At 38.8% G+C, this 22189-nt stretch overlaps 1 protein-coding gene across 1 annotated transcript in view; it reads left to right on the top strand.

Moving 5' to 3' along the window:
* GNA14 (G protein subunit alpha 14) overlaps positions 1–22189 on the top strand; it is a 159869-nt gene that overhangs the window by 65871 nt on the left and 71809 nt on the right. The window contains exon 2 of the mRNA XM_081066234.1: positions 21219–21403. Coding sequence (XP_080922360.1) covers positions 21219–21403 — 185 coding nt within the window. The remainder of the gene's footprint in view (positions 1–21218; positions 21404–22189) is intronic.

Here is a 22189-nt window from a genome sequence, read left to right as displayed (position 1 = left end):
TTGAAAATATTGATTGAATCAAGCATGAAACAAGTATTGATTTTTTGTTGTTTATTTTTCAGCAGAATTTAATAGCTAATGGGAACGTTCTGGTACACGGGACTTTTGCCATACACTAGTAGACCCTTTTCAGTTTTCAGACCACTCCCTCTTTACCATTAGGTTTCGGCTTCCCTTTTTCATGTTATTTTCTGCTTCCTACAATAAATCCCTTACTCTAGTTTGGTGGCTCTCTTCTATGACCTCCCCTACCTCACACTTAAGAGTATTAATAACATTTCCATATTGTAGAATATCCAATCTATATTCAAATATCCTCACTTTCTTAAGAATAATTTGAAAAAAAGATTGCCTAACAGAAGCCTCAGAGACTGGGAAACAGATTTCAGAGGGTGGAGAATTGTGAAGGAAAGAATGAGGTGGTATCATGCAGAAAACATGAGATTTGGATTCTTGGGTTGCAGTTCTAAATTGTTATGAGGCCTCAGGGAAGACATTTAGCTTTCTAAGCTCATTGGCCAAATGGAGGGTGGGTAAGATAATTCCTAAGGTCCCTTCTGATTTCTTCCTCAAAAATATTAACAATTGCTCGTGTAATAATGATACCCCGGTTTTATGAGGAATTTCTTTTTTCCTCTTCATTTTTGAATAGGGATTGTCCAGTTTAGTGATGAAAACTAAAGGTAACTTTCCTTCTATGGTACCATTTTCTCCCATGGAAGAATCATCTATTAACCACTGTACCCTCGTTCCACTGGAGGAGGAACAGTTTTAAACTTAGCATATTCCTTTGTACATTTATCCTGACCCACTCTTGTTTTTCCATCATAGTTTTGTTACTCTTTGATAAGACGGTTTCATCCCCTGCCAAAAGGTTCCCTAATGTGGTCCATTCTATTCTCTGTTAACCAATATGTTGTTCTTAATTAGATACTGTTTGGGTAATTGTGGGAGTGAGAGAGCTTAGCACAATGTCTGTAGTTACCCTAGAACATGAAAACATTGGAAAGAGTAAGGTGGTCTTCTCTGACTCTACTGATTTTGCTGATATGCACCATGTTCTGGTTATTGTCCCAGTGAGCCAGAATTGCTCTTGCGTATAATAAATCTGGGAGATGTGGTTGGCTCTGCCAACTCATCATAATTCCACTGAGTCGGTTGCTTTTTTTCTTTCTATTTTTCTCTTTCTCATCCTTTTCTTTCTCACATCCACTTATTCACTCGTGCACTTGTTCAGTATATACACGTGTTGCATGCCTCCTTGCCCTCAGGCACAGGATGGGCTGCTGTGGAGGGGCAGCCCCACTTCACTGGTTTACCTCTGCATTGGCCATAACCCACCTCTGAACGGAGGGCTGAGAAAGGGTCATGGCCTTGAAGAGTCTGCTTGACCATAAGGAAAAGGAAAAGGGAACTGTGGGATGTGTGTGTGGCATATTAGTCACTTATAGGGCAATTTCCAGCCCAGCTTCTGATTTGGGAAGCCTGGGATAGGTTAGGAGAAAGAGCAGGGAGAGCTCAGTGCACACAGCTGTGCCTGGCTGGGGCTGTGAAGAAGAGTAAGGCTGGGTTCCCTACGATTTGCTAATGTGAAGAAGAGTAAGGCTGGGTTCCCTACGATTTGCTAATGTGAAGAAGAGTAAGGCTGGGTTCCCTACGATTTGCTAATGCAAGATGCAGTGTGCCGCCTTGGTGGTAGCCTGGGATGATTCAGTTTTCTGATGAATCCATTTTATTCCTTTCTAAAACATTTGATCCATTAAGTTAAAACAAACAAACAAACAAACAAACAAGCACACAACAGCAACAACAACAACAAACACCTTCCCCAGACGTGTGGCTGAGAATTAGATTGCTTTCATCAGTATTATCTGTAAGGTTTGACATGGCCCCTGCTTTTCCCTCATGATCCCCTACTCCCATCCCATTAGCGTCTATCCTGTGAGCATGTATCTGCCATGACTTCTTTGAATCCATTCTCCATATCTTTCAGAGCTATGCAACTATGAAACAACACATTCTCTGTGTGCTTAAAAATGAACGTTTAAATAAATACGATGTAAAACTCATTTGGCAACCTGCTTTCATTTGTTTTTCATTCAGCACTGCTTTATAAGATCCATCTATGTGGCTGTATTCCACATTCAGTGCACTCCTTTTCATTGCTCTAAAAACGTTTTTATCCAACATGTAGTTGGTTGGCCATCTGGGTCGTTTTCAGTTCTTTACAGTTATAAATGACGGTGCAGTGATGCATGTTGCCTTGTGTGCATGAAGGTGTGCCACTTTTTTTTCAACTCTTTGTTTTGATAATTTTCAAACAATACAATAATCACCTGCTTTCCATTACCTAAATGATCCAATTATTTAATTTCACCATATATTCTCTCTCTCTGTCTCCCTCCCCACCCCACCCCCCGATTCAGGGTGCTATAACAGAATACTATACATTGGGTGGCTTATGAACAACAAATTTATTTCTCACTGTTTTGGAGGCTGGGAAGTCCAAGATCAAGGCATCTGCAGATTCTGTGTCTGGTGAAGACCCGCTTCCTGGTTCATAGATAGCCATCTTCTCACTGTGTCCTCACCTGGCAGAAGGGGGAGTCAAGCTCTCTGGAGTCTGTTTACAAAGGCACTAAATAATTCCATGGTATCATATAATGCCAGCCTTGGAAATGCATATTTTTTATTTTAAAAAATACTGCCAGAATCTCCCCAAAGCATCTGGACTAATTTATTGTCCCCAACAGCAACATATGAAAATTTCAACTTCCTACACATTCACCAACATTTTATTATTATCTGACTTTAATTTTTGCTAGTCAGATGGATAAAAAGTATCACTTTTACATTTGCATTTTAAAAAAGAAAAATCAGCCACAAAGACATGTAATTTAAGTATAAAGCAGAAACGAGATCCCAGTTTGGCCTCCAGCAACGGGTAATAAGCACTACATCTGTGAGCAACTGAGAGCAGGATGCGCATATTTTCCTGCAGCTTTAGGAAGGAAAAATATTGTGCCTCAATTCCTCATTTTATAAAGGTAGACCTTTCAGCCAAAAAGTCTTGTCGGGGAATGTTTTGACACAATTATCTTGGGGATCTGAAATTTTTTTAAGTAAAGTATTAATAGTTAATATCACTTTAAAATTCATATAAAATGGATAACTTTAGTATTAGAATAGCCTACGGGATATGAAGTTCTGATACTGAGAATAGGGAGGAAACAGAACAGTCGGTATTCCTGCATTTTGTGACAGTAAAATTAATACTAAAACTTTAAAAAATAATTTAGCAAAAACACTCAGCTTTAAACTTTGACAACTGATGATATGCTCATAACCGAATGTGCATAGGATTTTCTTTACCTGTTTGTACATAAATAATAAAAACAAACTGTATCCCTACTACCCAGCAAGTACCACTATTAACATTTGGTGACTATACTTTCACTTGAAAGCATATGTGTGGGCATTCGTACACAGGCATATAAGTAATCCAGATCACTTTCACCTTTCAGTAACACTAATACTTACTGTTTTCTATGAGCTAAGCACTGGATTAAGTGCTTGTACTATGATCATTCCCATTTTCCAGAGAAGACCGTTGAGGCTCAAGGTTAGGCAGCTGGTGAGTGACAGACCTAGAATTTGAGCACAGGGATCCCTCTTAACCTTTAATATAGTCCCTCCTATGACACGGTAGATTTTATAGCATGACTTTCTCATTTACTATACTAGAAACATCATTTCATGTCAGTAAATACTCATCTGCATTGATTTTCTTGGCTATGGAATATTTTCATTGTATAGAGTCAACATAACTAACTGATTTCATCTACCACTGTACATTTAATTTTATTTTTTTGCTGTTGTGTATAATAACATTATGATCACTGTCCCATTACATGTCTTTGGCCACCTGTCCAATGATTTCTTTAGGCTCTATATCCTAGAATTGGAATTTCTGGATGAGGTAATACCACATTTTGAATGATATTGATACAAGCTGTCATATTGTCTTTCCTATTGCTGTGCACAGGTGCTGCAGGAATAAATTGGAATAGTTCTCTATTTTGTTATGTTCCTACTAGCAGTGGAATTTCTGTCAATTTTGCCCTTTTCATGGATGAAATACAATATTTCATCATTTTAATTTGCACTCTTTTATTATAGTGAGGCCAAATATTTTTCATATGCATACTTGTATTATCTTTCTGTTAATTGTCTTTTTTATACTTTCCATGTTTTCTCTTCTATTGATGTCTTTTCAAAATTAATTTGCAATAGCTCTTTCAGTGAAAAGTATAAATTCTTTGTTGGAATAGGTTTTCCCTAGCAAGGGCTTTGTTTTTTATTTTTCATGGTGTATTTTATATGTTGTTTATATGAAAATAGTCTGAATTTTCCCAAAGCAAAATTGGACAAATATTTACCTTTATTTTTTTTTAAGTATATTGATCATTTAAATTTTTTTTTGCATGTAAATCTTTAACTCATCTGGGATGGGGAGAGTTTATTGTGATGTGCCATACAGATCTGATTTTTTTCCCATACATTTAAGGTTTTAGTCCCAACACTATTTATTGAGATTCCATTTATGAAAATGGTAGGTGTGGTCCCTGGAACACAGGTTTTTGGTAAATAATCCTTGCCTTATTCTCTCCCTCTCTCTATCTCTTGTGTAGTCTTAGAGGTACAAAGTGAGGGGCCTTGCCATACCCAAGAGTTGAGTTCAAGGTGGAAAAACAACAAACAGGACCAACAATTGAGATTTCACCATTTCATTAATAATAAATCTTTGTACAGCTCCTCTGAATGATGTATGAGAATTGTTAGCTGCCATAAAACTAGTTGGGGATTTGATAAGCCTTTTGTTCTTGAAATGTGCTTTTCCAGCTGGTCATGTCATCGCTAGGGAAATGGGAGATGTGCTCATCTCTCAAACTCTTAAAGCCTCCCCATTTCCTTCACTTTTCACCACCAGCTCCACACAAAAATAACTAGAAAAAGCAAAAGTGTAAATAAATATTCCCCCAGAATCTGGATATTATAGGTTCTTCCTATTTTATTTTAGAACTTTTTTTGGAAATGATTGCTTGTATTGGATTTCTTTATATTTAGGCTATATTGCAAATACTGCTGCTCTAAAATTACTGCAGATATTTCTTTTTATGAAATAAGCCAATAAAATGAAAATGATAGGCTTTTTAGAAAAACAAAGAGCATACCATCAACTCCTTTTTCTTATTTCCTGTTTCCCAAAGATGCTGCTCAGATCTGGTAGGAGAATAGTCATTTTCACGCATTTTTCACTATATTTTCTCCTGTAGGACTGGAATTGACCAGACTTAGAAGCAGGGAGGGTTCTATGAAAGAGGGCTTCAGCTTCAGTCTTGGAAGCAGCTCAGTACCTGATGATCTGGTTATTTGGGATCACCGGATAGGGTGGGTGGGTGGGTGAGTATGTATGTATGTCTATGATGAGATCCCAGTTGTTCTAGTCTCTTGACTAGGCTGGTGTCTGCCACAGATGTACTTCATGGAGGAAGTGGGATGGATAGAGGGTGAGTTTACGTCAGCCGGTGTTTGACCAGGTATTATGATCCAGATGAAGAAAGTTAAAGACCCTGCTTACCTGCAGGACAGAGTTTAGATTGTCAATTAATCAATAGATGAATGGAAATTGAATCCTTCAGGAATGTGAGAAAATTCAGAATTTGAAATAGAATCAGGAGAGAGAGGAGGGAAAGAAAATCTAGAGAATGTATGTCAAACTGTGCCAAAGAACATTAGTCAAGGATTCTTGATTTGGATTGTGGTTGATTTGCAGGCACATTAAGTTCTGCATAAAGTTTAATGAAAATTCTTAGCTAGTCTGCCAAAGAGGTTGAATTTTTTCCCCTTAAGTCTATAGTGGAAAAAAATTCATCCATGTATGTTGGAATGTGGGTAGGGGCAAGGGAAGACTAAGCAGACATGGAAATATTCACTGTCTTCATCTGAATTTTCATTTCCATACAGGACTTTAAAAAGGACTTAAGCCCACAGTATCATAACCAATAAGGGTAAATCTTAAGTCTGATCTTGAGACCTAATATAACTAAATTTCCAGTATATGAGAGTGAATATGGAAGTGACCATTTTAATATGCACACTGTAGCCTATAACTCATCTTGTTTCTCCTCTGGATAACTAGACTTCGGCAAAATCCTGCCAAGGCCATCTCATTTCCATGTCCTATTAGCTTCTGTTTGGATTTCAAAGTGTAGATAATGATTAGATTATAGGAGAATATATATATATATATATATAGTGTGTGTGTGTGATTTAATGGTGACTTCAAATATATTTTAAATGCATTTTAAATTAGTATTGTTGAATTGATTTTGACACTGTAGTGCCTAATTTAAATAATGCATATTATGATAATGCATGTATGAGTATTTGTAACCTAGATGTATACTGTGATGATGGTTATTTCAAGGGAAATAATGATTTGAATGTGATCACATGACATCACTCCTGATTGTCCTGGGTAATATGGCTGGTCCAGTAACACTGGCTAACTCAGAAGAATCTTAGCATATTTAGCCAATAATACGAGCCATTCTTATGTGCTTTCAAAGTTTTCTTCAGTTCTTAACGACCCTGGGTGAAAACAAATATTCCCTGTTTCAATCTGTCATCCTTTTAGCAAATAACTACAAGTCTGATGTTTCTCTACTGGATAGATCTAAATCAAAATATACTCAGGCTAGCTGGGAAGGCATGTCCTGGGTAAAAGTGAGAAATAAGTGAAGTGATTTTTGCCATTGAGATTGATCTCTTTAATCCTGAGTGCATATTGAGCTGGGGAGGCACTTAACATTTGCAGGGCACAGGCAAGAGTACAAATGGAAGCGCCTGACTGCTGTCCTCTAGTCACCACCACCTCCCACCCACAATGCAAAGAGCTTTACAAGCCCTCAGGCCATCACATCCAAGCTTTGTCCACACCCCCTCACAAACATCTGTCTCTTCGCTACCCTTCAGACCTAGGGATGTACATACCAATGGCATCTTCACCTTCAGGAGGTTGGATTGGAGAAGGGGCCACATAGGCCCTGGCAGTGTACTTGGTGCCATTTGGGCAGCGACATTCTAGGTTCTCAAAGTGCCCGGAGCATGGTCTTGAAGCTGGGGAGAAGACAGGGACTACAAGTGGACATGTCCCTTCTGCCCTATAGCCTCATTGCTCAACTGGGTGGGGAGACATGAAAGAGGGCCAGAACAATGCCCTCTAAAGTTTGAAGCTCCTTTGTCTAACTCTGAGGGTAGTTCTGTGTTGAGCCCTAGAAAATGGGAATAATTGCTCGGTATTGTCTCGTCAGCCCTTTCATTTTTAGTCAGCACACATCTGAATGTCTGTTTTGTGCAGATTGTTAGGCTAGGTGTTGTGGGAGGATACAGAATACAAAGCTATTTTTAATTTAGTTGTGGGGGAGACAAAAGCTAAACTGAGGATAATTACAAAATAACTGATTAATAAGGGAAACTAGTTGGCTCATAATTGTAGGGTAAGGGAATTTTGGATGAAATTGAGTAATGGTCCTAGTTGGTGGAGGAGGGCTGGTTTCAGGGCCACATGGTGTTAGAGATCATGTTGTTTAGGGCTGACAAAGCTTCCAGGGCTTCAGCAGGTACCATAAATGTGTGACTGGACCTGACAGAGGACCGTGAGAACTACAGATAGAATGTGAGAGGGTTTGTGTGGAATTAGTGAATCAGCAAATTCAAATTAAAAATAAAAAAGTTGAACAAAGTACTGAGCAAATAAAATGGGAATGAGACCCCTGAGTCTAAACTTCTGGGGTTGTTGCTGATGAAATTAAACTAATACTGCTACATTGCTGCAGAAACTTAATTGCTCACCCACATTTACTCTTAATCCAGTAACTTTATTTTATTTACAAAAACTTTATTTTTCAATTACAGTTGACATAAAATATATTAGTTTCATGGGTACAGCATAGTGATTAGACATTTATATAACTTACAAAGTGATCCCCCTAATATGTTTAGTACCCAGCTGTCATCATACATAGTTATTACAATATTATTGACTATATTCCCTAAAGAATAACTTTAGTTAAGGGAGTTCCTTCCCCCAGAAAATAAGTGTGGGGAAAAGTTGTAATGCGAAAACTCTTTAGCATCCTAGTAACAATCCAAATGGTGATTAAGACAAGTGGAAACCTTGTCCCTCATGTTGGAAGTTTAAAAGTTTGATATATTAAAAAAAAAAAAAAAAGTTTGATATATTTAGAAAATGTATAGGAATCACCTATTCTTTTCTTTTCTATAAAAATCCTACCAAAAATTATTATATCAAGTTTCTCTGAGTGTTGAGCCTGCAATCGCCTTTCCCAAACACACACAGTATGGGGTTGACTACAGTGCCCCAAATTCATGATGAATTTGGAATCTGTGAATGTGAGCTTCTTTGCAGATAAAATCAAGTTAAGATGTCACACTGGATTAGGGAGGGCCCTCAATCCAATATGACTGGTGTTCTTACAAGATGATAAAATTTGGACACAGACACACACAGAGGAATGATAGCTATGTGAAGACAAACACGCAGATTGGCGTTATGTTGTCACAGACTGAGGAACATTAAGAATTGTCAGCAACCACCAGAAGCTAGGAGAGAAGCAAGGAACAGATTCTCCCTCAGAGCCTCAGTGAAAGAGTAAATTTCTATTGTTTTAAGACATTCAGTTGGTGATACTTTATTATAGGAGCCTATGAAACAAACACAGGCACCACTTCCTAATGTCCCCATTGTTAGAAATACCACTAAGTTCCTGGTCTCAAAGGTTATATGATTCCTGTTGCTAATCTTGTCTCTCAAATACATTCAGTCTCCTAAACCATGACATTTCCAGTTATTTTTCTTATCACTTATAACAATAATTAATATTTGAATACTACTGTTTAGAATTAAAGTGGTTTTAATTTTCACAACAAGTGATGATGGGATGGGTATTATTCTGCCTATTTAATTGATGAGGAAACTGAGTTTCAGAGAGTTTAAGTAATTTGTCTAAGGTCATACAGTTGACTAGTGTATTAAAAATCTGTGATTCCAGCAAGGATAGGCCCTTTAGCTCTCAGGAAAAAATAATACTCAACCCCAAATGGAGTGCCTGGCTGTAATTATTTGCATTACTGCCTTCTCTATCATTCCAAAGAAAAGGCCATAGGAACACGTCTATATCCTGGGGTAAAATGAGAATAATCCTCAAATCATTCTCCTTTACTTCCCCACACCTTGGGGGACTAACCCTTGTTGTTACCACAGCAAAGCATGCCAGTGTTGATAAAACAAGAAAAGAAAGAGCTTATTTACCTCCTTTTTAAAAAACATAACAACAGAATTTCTTTTATATGCTTAACTACAGCCTTAGAAGAGACATCAAATTGGCTTTTGGTGAAAAGTTCCCCCCCCCCCCGCTACCCCCCCCCACCATAAGTAGGTCATTGGAGATATAATTAATACAGATAATAGCTATCTCATATGCAGATTTCTTTTAGTTGACCTCTTTTGAACACATTTTCCCACTGTCTGTAACAAAGCAACTGGTTGGGTTCTGTTGTTCAGCTGGTTTTATAGCAAGGTCAAAACTACATTCTCCCAATATAAGAAACATGTTAGCAACTCTTAATAATTGTCTTACTGAAAAGCTGGGTTTTTTTTGTTAAGGTGGATTATGAATTTTGGTGGATTAAGGTGAAATTATGAATTTTCTTACCTTGGGCTGTATGTTGAAGGAGTAAATTTGAGTTATAAGGCCAAAGGAGGCCGTGACGTCTCTCCAACCCCAACTTGGCAGACTTATACTGAGGATGACCATACACTTTATTGTCCAAACCAGGACACTTTTGAGAATGAAAAATGCTACTATAGATAATTACCTCAGGATGACAGGTATAAACTAGGGCTGGTCCTGGGCACCTGGAAGATATGGTCATTCTGATCATTTTAATTCACCCTGCAGAGAGGAGTCCAGCCATTTTGGAAACATCTTCCCACAAACAGATATTAACTTTCTTGGAAATTAAATAATATATACTTAAGAAACTCTTTTGGATATCTGTAAGACACATTGGAAAATCTTACCCAAATCTTCTGGTCTTAGTCATTCTGGAGCTCATGGATCTGGGGAGACTGGGGCTGAAAAGGATCTTGGCCTGAAGAAAGGAAACCAGGGTGTTGGCCTTAGCCACTTGGGTAGAGACACATGCCCCCAAACTAGACACTCAACATTTGCTCAGTAAATAATAATGCATTGGATTGTGGACTTATTGATTCACAGCTGTACAACAGAAAAGCAATTTCTGTCTCTCAGAGGATGAAGCCATAATGAAGGTCATTTGATGAGAACTGGAGAGTTGCGTAGGCACAAAGTTGTTTGTTGATTTGGGGGTGCAGAGGAGAATTAAAGGGGGACAATATATTTATTTGGGGAAAGGCCCGTCTGATTTAAATGGTAGGAAAGATTCCAAGGCTGTGTGGTGATTAGATAAGGAGTGCTAAGGAAAGTGGTATTAGGACATTCTTCCAATATTTAGACATTTATTGAGCACCTACTCTGTGGCAGGTATTGCCCAATGTGCTAGGGTTCAAAAGTAGAGAAGAGAGTTCCTGATCTAAAGGAAATGACACACTAGTCAGAAGACATAAACATATAAACATCATGACAAATGCAGTAATAATGATATGTAAAGATATGGTAGTAATAGAAAGAAAAGACTGAGTCTCTACCTGGGAATTCAGAGGGATTCATGGAAAAAGTGATGCTAGAACTGTGTAATGAGTTGGACAAGTTGGCCTTGGAGTCAAAAGCCTACTGGGATAGAGAAAGAAAGGCAAAAGTAATATGGCCTGAATTTTAAGGGGTTACTATAACCTTGTCAGTATCTTGCTATTACTTAACCTATGCATTCTTTTTTAAAAAAATATTCATTTTTTTCAGTTCAAGTTGAAATTCAATATTATCTTATGTTAGTTGCAGGCGTACAGCATAATGGATAGATATTTATATTATTTATGCAGTGATCCCCCGATTAACCTAGTATCCACCTGGCATTATACATACTTGTTGCAACATTATTGACTATATTCCTGATGCTGTACTTTGCATTCCCATGATTATTTTGTAGCAACCAATTTGTACTTAATCTCTACACCTTTTCACCCAGCTCCGCAACCCCTCTCCCCTCTGGCAACCATTACTTTGCCTCTGTATCTATGAGTCTAGTTCTGTTTTGTTTGTTTGTTTGTTCTTTAGATTCCACATATAAGTGAGATCATTTGGTATCTGTCTTTCTCAGTCTGACTTATTTCACCTAGCAAAATACCCTGTAGGCCCATCCATGTTGTCACAAATGGTAAGATTACATTCTTTTTTATGGCTGAGTAATATTCCATTGTATATATGTACCACTTTTTCTTTTTTAGTCTTCTATTGATGGGCATTTGGGTTGCTTTCATGTCTTGGCTGTTGTAAATAGTGCTGCAGTGAACACAGGGGTGCATATATCTTTTCTAATTAATGTTTTGGATTTCTTAAGATAAACACCTAGAAGTGGAATTACTGGGGTCATGAGGTAGTTCTGTTTTTAATTTTTTAAGGAACCTCCAAACTGTTTTCTATAGTGGCTGCACCAATTTGCAATCCCATCAGTGGTTCCCTTTTCTCCACATCCTCGTCAGCACTTGTTGTTTGTTCATTTATTGATGGTGGCCATTCTGATAGATGTGAGGTGATACCTCATTGTGGTTTTAGTTTGTATTTCTTGATTCGCAACATTGAGCATCTTTTTATTTGTCTATTGGCTGTCTGTATGTCATCTTTGTAGAAATGTCTATTTAGGTTCTCTGCCCATTTTTTAATTGGATTTTTTGTTTTTTTTATGTGGAGTTGTACAGTTTTTAAAGTAAATTTTGGATATTAACCCCTTGTCAGAGGTATCATTTGCAAATATCTTCTTCTATTCAGTAGGCTGTCTTTTTGTTTTGTTGATGGTTTCCTTTGTCGTGAAAAATTTTTAGTTTAATGTAGTCCTATTTGTTTGTTTGTTTGTTTTCTGTTTCCTTTGCCAAAGGAGATAGATCAGAAAAAATATCACTAAGAGCAATGTTAGAGCGTTTATCGCCTATGTTTTCTTTTAGGAGTTTTAAGGTTTTGGGTCTTACTTTTAAGTCTTTAATCCATTTTGAATCTATTCTTCTATATAGTGTAAGAAGGTGGTCCAGTTTTATTTTTTTTCACATATCTGTTTAGTTTTCCCAGCACCATTTATTGAATAAGCTGTCTTTACCCCATTGTATGTTCTTGCCTCCTTTGTCATAGATTAAATGACCCTATAGGTATGCGTTTATATCTGGGCTCTCTATTTTGTTCCATTGATCTATGTGTCTGTTTTTATGCCAGTACGGCGCTGTTTTGATTACCATGGCCTCGTAGTATGGTTTGATATCAGGTAATGTGATACCTCCAGTTTTGTTCTTCTTTCTCAAATTGCTGTGGCTATTCAGCATACATTTTAAGATTATTTGTTTTAGTTCTGTGAAAAGTGTCATTGGTATTTTGCTAGGGATTGCACTGAATCTATAGATTGCTTTGGTAGTATGGATATTTTAACAACATTAATTCTTCCTATCTTTGATCACAGTATATGTTTCCATTTGATTGTAATTTCTTCACTTTCTTTCTTCAGTGTCTTATAATTTTCTGAGTACAAGTCTTTTACCTCCTTGGTTAAATTTATTCCTAGGCATTTTATTTTTTTGATGCGGTTGTAAATAGGATTGTTTTCTTAATTTCTCTTTCTGACAGTTTATTATTGGTGTATAAAAAGACAACCAATTTCTGAATATTAATTTTGTATCCTGCTACTTTACTGAATTCATTTATCAACTCTTAATAGTTTTTTATACATTTTTTATTTTTTAGATTTTATTGGGGAAGGGAAACAGCACTTTATTGGGGAACAGTGTGTACTTCCAGGACTTTTTTCCAAGTCAAGTTGTTGTCCTTTCAATCTTAGTTGTGGGGGGTGCCTTTCAGCTTCAAGTTGTTGTCCTTTCAGTCTTAGTTGTGGAGGGCGCAGCTCAGCTCCAGGTCCAGTTGCCATTGCTAGTTGCAGGGGGCGCAACCCACCATCCCTTGCGGGACTTGAGGAATTGAACTGGCAACCTTGTGGTTGAGAGGATGCTCTCCAACCAACTGAGCCATCTGGGAGCTCAGTGGCAGCTCAGCTCAAGGTGCCTGTTCAATCTTAGTTGCAGGGGGCGGAGCCCACCCTCCCTTATGGGACTCGAGGAATTGAACTGGCAACCTTGTGGTTGAGAGCCCACTGGTCCATGTCGGAATCGAACTGGCAGCCTTCGGAGTTAGGAGCATGGAGCTCTAACCGCCTGAACCACCGGGCCCGCCCAACTCTAATAGTTTTTTGATGGAATCTTTAGGGTTCTCTATATAATAAGCACACTAGTCCCATTCACGAGGGTTCCACCCTCATGATTTAATCACCCTCATGATTTAATCACCCCCAGGTGTTACCATCACCTGGATCATTAGGTTTTCTGTTCATTAGGTTGAATTTTGGGAGGATGCAACCATTTACCCACGGCAGCAAGGAATCATTTGGAATTTTACCCAACACTAGCCGGATCCTCTCATAAATCAGTACCTTTAAAATAACAAGTTCCAAGATTGCAGCACTTGCAAGTACAGAAACTCCCACTGTATGGCGTGGCTGCTGCCCAGGGGCAGCTGCAAGTTAGAGCGGACGAGGGAGAGTCTCAGCACTCTTGGCCCTCCATGCTGCTGTGAACCACTCCTGCTTAAAGATTCCAAAAGGAATTTTTTTAACTCATCTATCTCCACTACCAGGAAACCCTCGTACAAGGACCTGAGCTTCCCTGTGTGAATTGGCATTGGGTCTTAAGTGTCCTTGTCAGAAAGGGCAAGTGGCAGGGTGCCTGCTTCTGTGTGAGGTAGCTTTGTGTACTCAGATTTACCCAATCAGTTCGGAGCCTTCTCTTGGCCAGGCAAGCCCACTTTCTATTGTTTTCCAAAACAGTCATCCTGTTCATTTTAGTCAATAAATATTTATTGGGTTCCTACAGTGTGCTCTGTTTTAGGCTCCCACAATTTCAAGGAACAAGAAAAAATAAGGAAAAAGAGTTGCTTATAGAGCCAACTTGTGGGTCACATTAGTATGTCCGTACTCTTTTCTAAGCCCATTGGTCTCATGGATCGTTTAGAACATGGGACCAATGTCCAGAAACGTGTTCCCATTTTTGTTCTGATTTACATTTTGTTCTGTTTATATTCTGCAAAACTGAGCTAAAAAAATCAATGACTTCTCACAGATGGTTTTAGAAAACATCACTGTGTACTAAAGATGGCTCTGCCCATCTCAGAAGCTTTATCAGCTTCTTGCTTTGGCTCTCAGGGAGGCGGTCTCTACTAGAGATTGTAATAAACTTTGGAACAATTGGCTTTTTGTTTAGATGTCCTTGGTCTATCACTTGGAAAGGATTTATTTTGCTTTGGCCTCTGTTCCCTCCTGGCTCCTAAAAAGTACCTTTTTTTTTTTTCCTCCATGAGCCTTTCTGTGTATTTAAAATTAAGCTGAAACTTGAACCTCACGTTGCTTTCTCAAATCTCAGAAAGAGCTTAGAATTTTAGTGCTAAGACATTTTGTTGGCCCTTTTTCAATTACATGAGTTTCAACCCTCAGTTTTTTTGTACCTGGGTGAGGTTCATGAGTAGAATTCCAGAAGCCTCTAGAGAGAAAGAAGGGGAAAATTCCTTCAAGGATGGAAGTTTGTAAAAGGGTACATTTCACGTAAATAGGACAATAATTTGTATTGTTTCCCAAAATAGGATACCCAGATTACTGGTGATGGACACGATGTTTTTAGTTGGAATATCGCTGATGTTATTTACTTTATTAAAATATATTTAATTTGATTAATCATGGTAAACGATGTTGGTTATTTATGACATTCATGTTTCCTTTCATAATAAGCTTATTTAAATAAATGAATGTAAAAATGTTAAATAACCATACAGGTGGCATATGAATATGATAAAAATCACAAGGTAGGTATACAAATATCAGAGTTTTGTGGAACACTGCTTAAGTGCATGCCAGGAGCGAGTGTCTTATAGGAAAGCTCCCAGCTGTGCAAGGTCAAAGGTGCACACCCGTCACCCACAGAAAGCAGGAAGCTGGTGGAGGTGAGCTTTAACTTAAAATAGAACACAAATTATCGGTATATGCCATCCATGCTAGAGTAACAAGCTGTGTATGTTCAATTTAACCACTTATTGAGTGTCTACTCTGGAAAAGGAAATAAGCCACGATTAAGGGGCTGGGAGAGGCAGAGGGTCCTGGGCAGAGCTTTACAGTGAGAGTCTCAGGAGAGTATTCAAGCCTGATGTGAGAAGCAGGTTGGACTCCAGCCCAGAGGTCAGAGAGCAAGACCTCCTAGGAATCTGTGTTACTGGCCACAGTGTCTTATTCAGAACTTACCCGCTGATTTTCATACCACTTGAAGTAGGATGATGCTAAGCGAGAACCTCATCAAATGGAGCAGGCACTTAACGAAAGCTTAAAAGTACTTATAACCGTTGTTGGTTTTTTTTCTCCCAAATGTGAAAACGATGAAGCAAAAAGTAAATGGAGAAGAGCCGTTCCCTTCTTTATATTTGGAACAGAATCTAGAAACAGAATTGTAATTTTATTTCTTTCCCTATCTGTGTTTTGACAGCATTAAGTCTAGGAGTAAAAGTGCTTCAGGACTGCCATCTCCTCACCCTGCTCTTCCCCCACCCTCCCTTGTGACCTCTGATTGAATTCCTTAGTAAACCGGCAGCAAAGTTCACCTTCCAACCAAAAGCTGCTCCCAGGTGGAGGACTCAAGTTGCCCTCTCTTTCTGAGGTTGACAGGCCGTGAAAGCACCGCCACCAGCATGTTGGTTTTCTGGGGGAATGGATAAGAAAGTCCTGACAAAGAGATTTGGGCCGTGCTACTGACTGAAACCACATATTCTAATATGTAATTAGATGGGATGTAAAAGTTAAGTCACCTAGTCCTCCAGTCACCAATAATTTTCATTCTAAAAGTCATATCCTTTAGATTTTTCTTTTGTTTACCCAGAATAAATGGTTATACTCAATGTCTACATGTTGAGTTTCTGTTTAGAACCAGTGAAGAAACTCAGTTCAGATCCTTGACTCGCATTTACTGGTCCCCATGGTCTTGCTCACAGTTATCATTGATGAGAGACCCTTGCCTCCACCTCCACCCCCCTCATGCCCCTATCTGCCGTTGGAACCATCTTATTCAGAGCAGAACTCTGAAGAATTAAAGGCCCAAGTGTTAGAATCTCAGGGCCAGGTGAAGACTCTACTAAGAAGCCGATAGGAGGGGTCACTGGCCACTTATTTGGGGAAGCAGTGTAAAACTAGCACATCGCGTTATTCTGGGAAGTACCCATACCAGCACACACCTGGATTTAGACCTAAGGCCCAACACTTCCAAGCTGGGTGACCTTGGACAAGCGTAGACCTTGGACAAAGATGAAATAAACTATTTAATCTTTCTGATTTTCAGTTTCCCTTTGGGAAAAGAAGACACTAACTGGGTTATGTTGAGGATGAAATGAGAGCAAGAGGATATTCCAGACTAAGTCTCTGCTCCCTCAGCCTCATCCCCCAGTGGTGTGTGTTGTTCAAGCTCTCTTCTTTGCCTTTAACCTATCCTTTTCTGCTCTACATTTATTTATTTTTATTCTTCAAATAACCGCAATGTAGAACTGAAGAATATTTTAAAATATTGGTATTGATCAAATATGTTTATATATTCTTTTTTATTAATCCTTAAAATCATTTTTAAGATTTTTCTTTGTGAAATGCTCCATGTCCAAAAGCAACATGAATGACTTTTCAGAAATGTGTCTGTATTTGGAGCTGGAGGTGGGGTTGGCTTTAACCTCTTATAAGTTGATGGCCTTTATAACTAAAAAGATTCTCTACCTTTGTGCAAAACTTTCGGCTGAGTCTTGACTGATTTTTTGGTTTCAGGGCCAAAATCAGTGTTTGTCTTGAGATAGTTACATAGTCTCTCCATTCATATTAGCTTCATGGTGTATAGAATGTAGAAGTGTTAATGTTTGCGTGGAATAAAGTAGCACTAGACCAGAGGTTAGCCTTGCTATGGGGGAACAGAAGGAAGTATGGCAGTATTGTAGATGAGAGGAGATGCAGGGACCCCAAAATTTTACAAGAACAGAGATCTAATCTGATTCAGAACTTTAGACCAAGTCCTGACAATATAGAGTTTTCCCACAGGTCCTCATGGTATCATATGGGGTTTAGGCAGCCAAGAGTCATCACTGAAATGGTGGCTTTAGGGGCACCTGTTTTTATTGCAATTATCTTTAGACAATTCACATCTCATTTTTCTTCTGTTGTCCATGATGTAAAACCTATGGAAGAAAACTGTGACTTCTCTTGTGTTCCATTCATTCCTTCACGTAGCCATCCTTTGAAAGCTGGCTATGTAGCAAGCACATTGTTCCTGGTACCGAAATGAGTGAATTCCTTGCCTCACCTTGCTGGACTAAGGGTGTAGTGAGAAACGTGTCTGTAAATACAATTAGGGGATGTGTTCCACTAGGGTAACCATAGGCACGTTGAGAGCTCAAAGGGGACAGGCCTAGCTGGGGGTTGGAGGGGAAGAAATTCCTTCAAGGGAGGTGATATTTGTGGTGAACCTTGTAGGCAGAGGCATTGATGGCCTGCCTTGGAGCTCCAGTTCTGCATTTGCACCGACCTTACCTTGTTTCCTGACTCAGCCAGGTTCCTCATCTCTGACATGGAAAGACAGTACCGAAGTTTCCAGCCTCTGGAGATAAAAGGGGAGGTGACAGTGAGACTGCTTGTGAGGACACTTGTCCTTCACCTGTCTGAAGGTTCTTCCTCACACTGTAGCAGTGTGTGCCTACAAGATGGTGGGTCTGCCAAGGCTTAGGGTTCAGTGTCTGGCTGTGAACTTCAGATTTGACCAGTATAACTAAGTCTTTTTAGTCATGACCCCGACTTTCTTCTCGGGCAATACAGTCTGTCATTAGAGTCCGATTGTCTGAGGATATCCCTGTTCTTTCTTTTGCTAGCTGTGTGACCTTGCATACGTTACTCAATGACTCTGAGTCCCAGGTTTCTTGTCTGTAAAATAAAGATGATGATAATGGTATGTATCTTATAGGGTGGCTATGAGTATTAAAGGCAATAATTTGTATAGAGTACATGGTTCATAGTGACTACTCTATTATTTGTCGTTACTGGGACTGGAGGAATAACCCAGAAAGAGTCTCAGAGAATTGAGATAAGGCTCCTGGCTCCGCCACTTCTTGTGGTTGTTCCTGTTGTGGTTGAAGTCATTGCTACCCACATAGTACACTGGGTAATTGAGAGCGGATGACCTACTTTATTTTCCTCTGTTGTTGATAGTATAATAGTTGAAACTGGATGAATTCTTTATCACTATTAGGTATTCAAAAAAATGCTGGAATATTATTCAAGCCTTACAAAGGAGGGTAATTCTGACACATGCTACAATATGGATAAACCTTGAAGACATTATGCTAAGTGAAACAAGCCAGTAACAAAAAGACAAATACTGTATGATTCCACCTATATGTGGTACCTAGAGTAGTCAAGTTCCTAGAGACAAAGAGTTTAATGGTGGATGCCAGGGACCAGAGGGAGGGAGGAATGGAGAGTTGTTTAATAGGTATAGTTTCAGTTCTTCAGGATGTAGAGAGTTCTGGAGAGTGATTGCACAACAATGTGAATGTACTTAACGCTACTGAATTATACCCTTAAAAATGATTAAGATGGTAAATTTTGTTATGTATATTTTACCACAATTTTTTAAAAGCTTATTAAGCATGTGCCAAGTATTAGACACCATATGTGGCACAAGGAGAGACAGTGTGAGTAAAAACAAACGTGGCCCCTGTCTACCCTTATGGAACTTACAGGCTGGTAGGGGAGACACATGTTCAATGGAGAATGACATTAATGGGCAAAAGTACAGGAACAAGTACTGCAAAAAGAAGTTCATGGTACCATGAGAACCTAGACTAGAAGGACTTGACCTTATCAGGGAAGCCAGGCCAGGCCAAGAGCAAAGGTGAGCACGACGAAGGAAGACCTAAGAATGTGAAAAGCATGTGCAAGGCCACAAGAAGGAAGGGTCTGAAATGACAGTGCAGCTGGCATGCAGAGGGTGGACGAAAGAGTGTTATGAGAAGTGGCTGGTAAAGATGGCCATATTAAATTTTGTCTGTTTCTGAGCAGAGTGGGAAGTCATTGAAGGTTTTGAACTGAGGACGGAAAGATGGACAGAAAATCAGATATGTGCTTTGAAAAGATCAATCTGAAGGAATATATTTTTTTAACAGGGAAATATCTTACGAAATACTAAGGGTTGTCTTAATTATCCACAAGGGCAAAATTAAACAAGTCCACTAAGTGTTTCTCAGGGCCCTGATTTGAATACAAATGATGACCCACATCACATAAATCTTAATAGTTATAAGTTATAATCAAGCTAACAAACTATTATCAATATGTTCCATCCTACTACTCTGACAAACATGTCTCTATAACTAAAATGTCAAAAAAGGTATGTATAACTATGGCTTTTTTTATGGCTAAGAGTCTGCAAAGTATCAAAGACAATGGAATTTAACTATAAATATACTGACTGGATGTTCTGTTGGGTCAACGAGATGTGTATGAGTAATAAAATATAATTAAATCATTTCCTATTCAATAACTTTTATGTTCTTTATAGAAAAATCATTAATTATGTTTTAATTAAGATTATCAGATAATTTGTATTCTTTTGACAGAAATACTGAGTTAGACAACTTTTCTTACTTTGCGACAGCTATGTTGCAATTCACTTACATAGCATAAAATTCACACATTTGAAGTGTACAACTTTTCCTGAGTCATTTTAGTTCTGAGATAGTTTCACAATCGTTTCAATTTAAAGAAACTTTGCCCTCTGGAGGACATGTCAACATGAATTGTTAACAAAATTCTCAAAGCAATACTTAGATTGAAAAATGAACCATCTATATAACATACCATGTTCCAAACATGGTAATGGGATCTCATACAATAAATTATTTTTATCACAGAAAATATTAGAAAATATTTTCATTTCATCATATAAAGCTCTATCACTTATAGTACAACTTTTACTATCTCTTCAAGCAATAGCTCAATCTAATATTAACGTCAATCCCTGGCATCATATTTCACACATCTTAGTCTAGACATCTATATAAATGTCAGAGCAACAGAAATGGTTGATTCTCAGAACTGTGCCTTGGCTGCCATGTGCAGGTATAGAGGACCTCCTGAAGTACAGATTGGAATATGAGGAGTAACAAGGATATAGACACTTGGCATCACTGGGGATGGTACTTCGTTGTACAAGGATCAATTGCATTCACGTATCTGAATGGAAGGAATTGACAAGTTAATTAGCCTTTTCTCTCACCCAAGTGTTCCTGCTGCTCTCATCCTCCCTGCACTCTGAAGCAGTCTCCATCACTGCCACTGCTGGGTTAGCGGTAGCAAGATCCTCAAATGTCTTGGGCTTTCAGACACAGTTGCCAGCTCTTTTGAGGCCTTAGGGCAAAGGGATGTGGGCGAGCAGTTCCCTGAGGCCTAAATAGTGTTAGTCACAAGTGCCGATGGTTAGGATTATTCCAAGTGACACAGGAATAATGTCCTGTGTCATATGTCCTTAATGAATTGTGTGTGTGTGTGTGTGTGTGTGTGTGAGAGAGAGACAGAGAGAGAGAGAGAGAGAGAGAGAGAGAGAGAGAGAGAGAGAGAGAGAGAGAGTTTGAGGCCTTCTAAAGCACAGGGTCCAGGGTAAAGACCCCTGTCCTGGGATTTAAGCTAGTAGTACCCTGCGTTAGCATTCTCCAGGCCTTTTCCAAGTCTATCCCATCAATCTGTTAATTGTGACATGAACCAACACTACCAGGAAATCTCTTCTTTCTTAGTATGTTCCTTTTGAAGATTGCTGACTGTGTTTTTCACTTGTTTTGTCTTGTCAGGAACTGGTGAAAGTGGCAAAAGCACCTTTATCAAGCAAATGAGAATTATCCATGGATCTGGTTACAGCGATGAAGATCGAAAAGGATTCACGAAGCTGGTTTACCAGAACATCTTCACCGCCATGCAAGCCATGATCAGAGCCATGGACACGCTGAGGATACAGTACGTGTGTGAGCAGAATAAGGTAAAGCGCTGAGGGCATTGGCCCTATTTGTGGTTGCATGCTTTCCTACTCTGGTTAGCAGAGATCTCTGAACAAAAAGATTTACTGAGTGTTCTGGTCAGAGGCCAAAAGAAGCTCTTGAGGTCAAACTCCAGAAGAGTGTGAGGAATTTAGTCAGCCCTGTAGTCTTACTGCTGGTGGTCATGTGGGGCTACCCCACGTGCAAGGATTCAGAAATGTGGGCAGTCATTTAGGTTGCTTATTTCAGGCACTGAGAAAAGGAAGACACACACGTTTTCTCTTTCAGCTAAGATACTCTGTTAATTTTTCACTGGAGCAACAGAGATCTTTGGTTTACAATTGCCAACTTTTCAAGACTTCCCAGTCTTAAGAAATATTTTCACAAGTGCCCTGGAGACCACTCAGAGAAAGCAGTAGGTTTTGTGTATTTTGGAAACTAGCTCTTGGGAGTTAAGTGATAGCTTTATGAGATTGATGGTTATATCCCAACTAGCAATGGACTCTGAAAAAGTAGTGGTATCCAGCTGGCATTGGCTTTCCTATTACTACTAGTTATTTAAAATACAAATCTGTTTAAGCCCATAGGAAAATAATGAGGGTGGAAGGAGGAGGCAAATAAAATTTTATATGGTATGAGGGAATGAGAATATGTTGGAGTTCATTAAGATTCTGGGTAGAAATAGAGTTTATTTAAAATAATTAATATCAAGCTACAACATGACATGATGATAAAGAGACAATCCTAAGATGTGTTTCTTGTGGATCTACTAAAAAGAAATTTGGCTG

This window comes from Rhinolophus hipposideros, assembly GCF_964194185.1.
Source record: "Rhinolophus hipposideros genome assembly, chromosome: 11".
Classification (NCBI taxonomy): Eukaryota; Metazoa; Chordata; class Mammalia; order Chiroptera; family Rhinolophidae; genus Rhinolophus; species Rhinolophus hipposideros.
The sequence above is the reverse complement of the archived record's forward strand: the minus strand, read 5'-3'. Positions and strand labels throughout refer to the sequence as shown.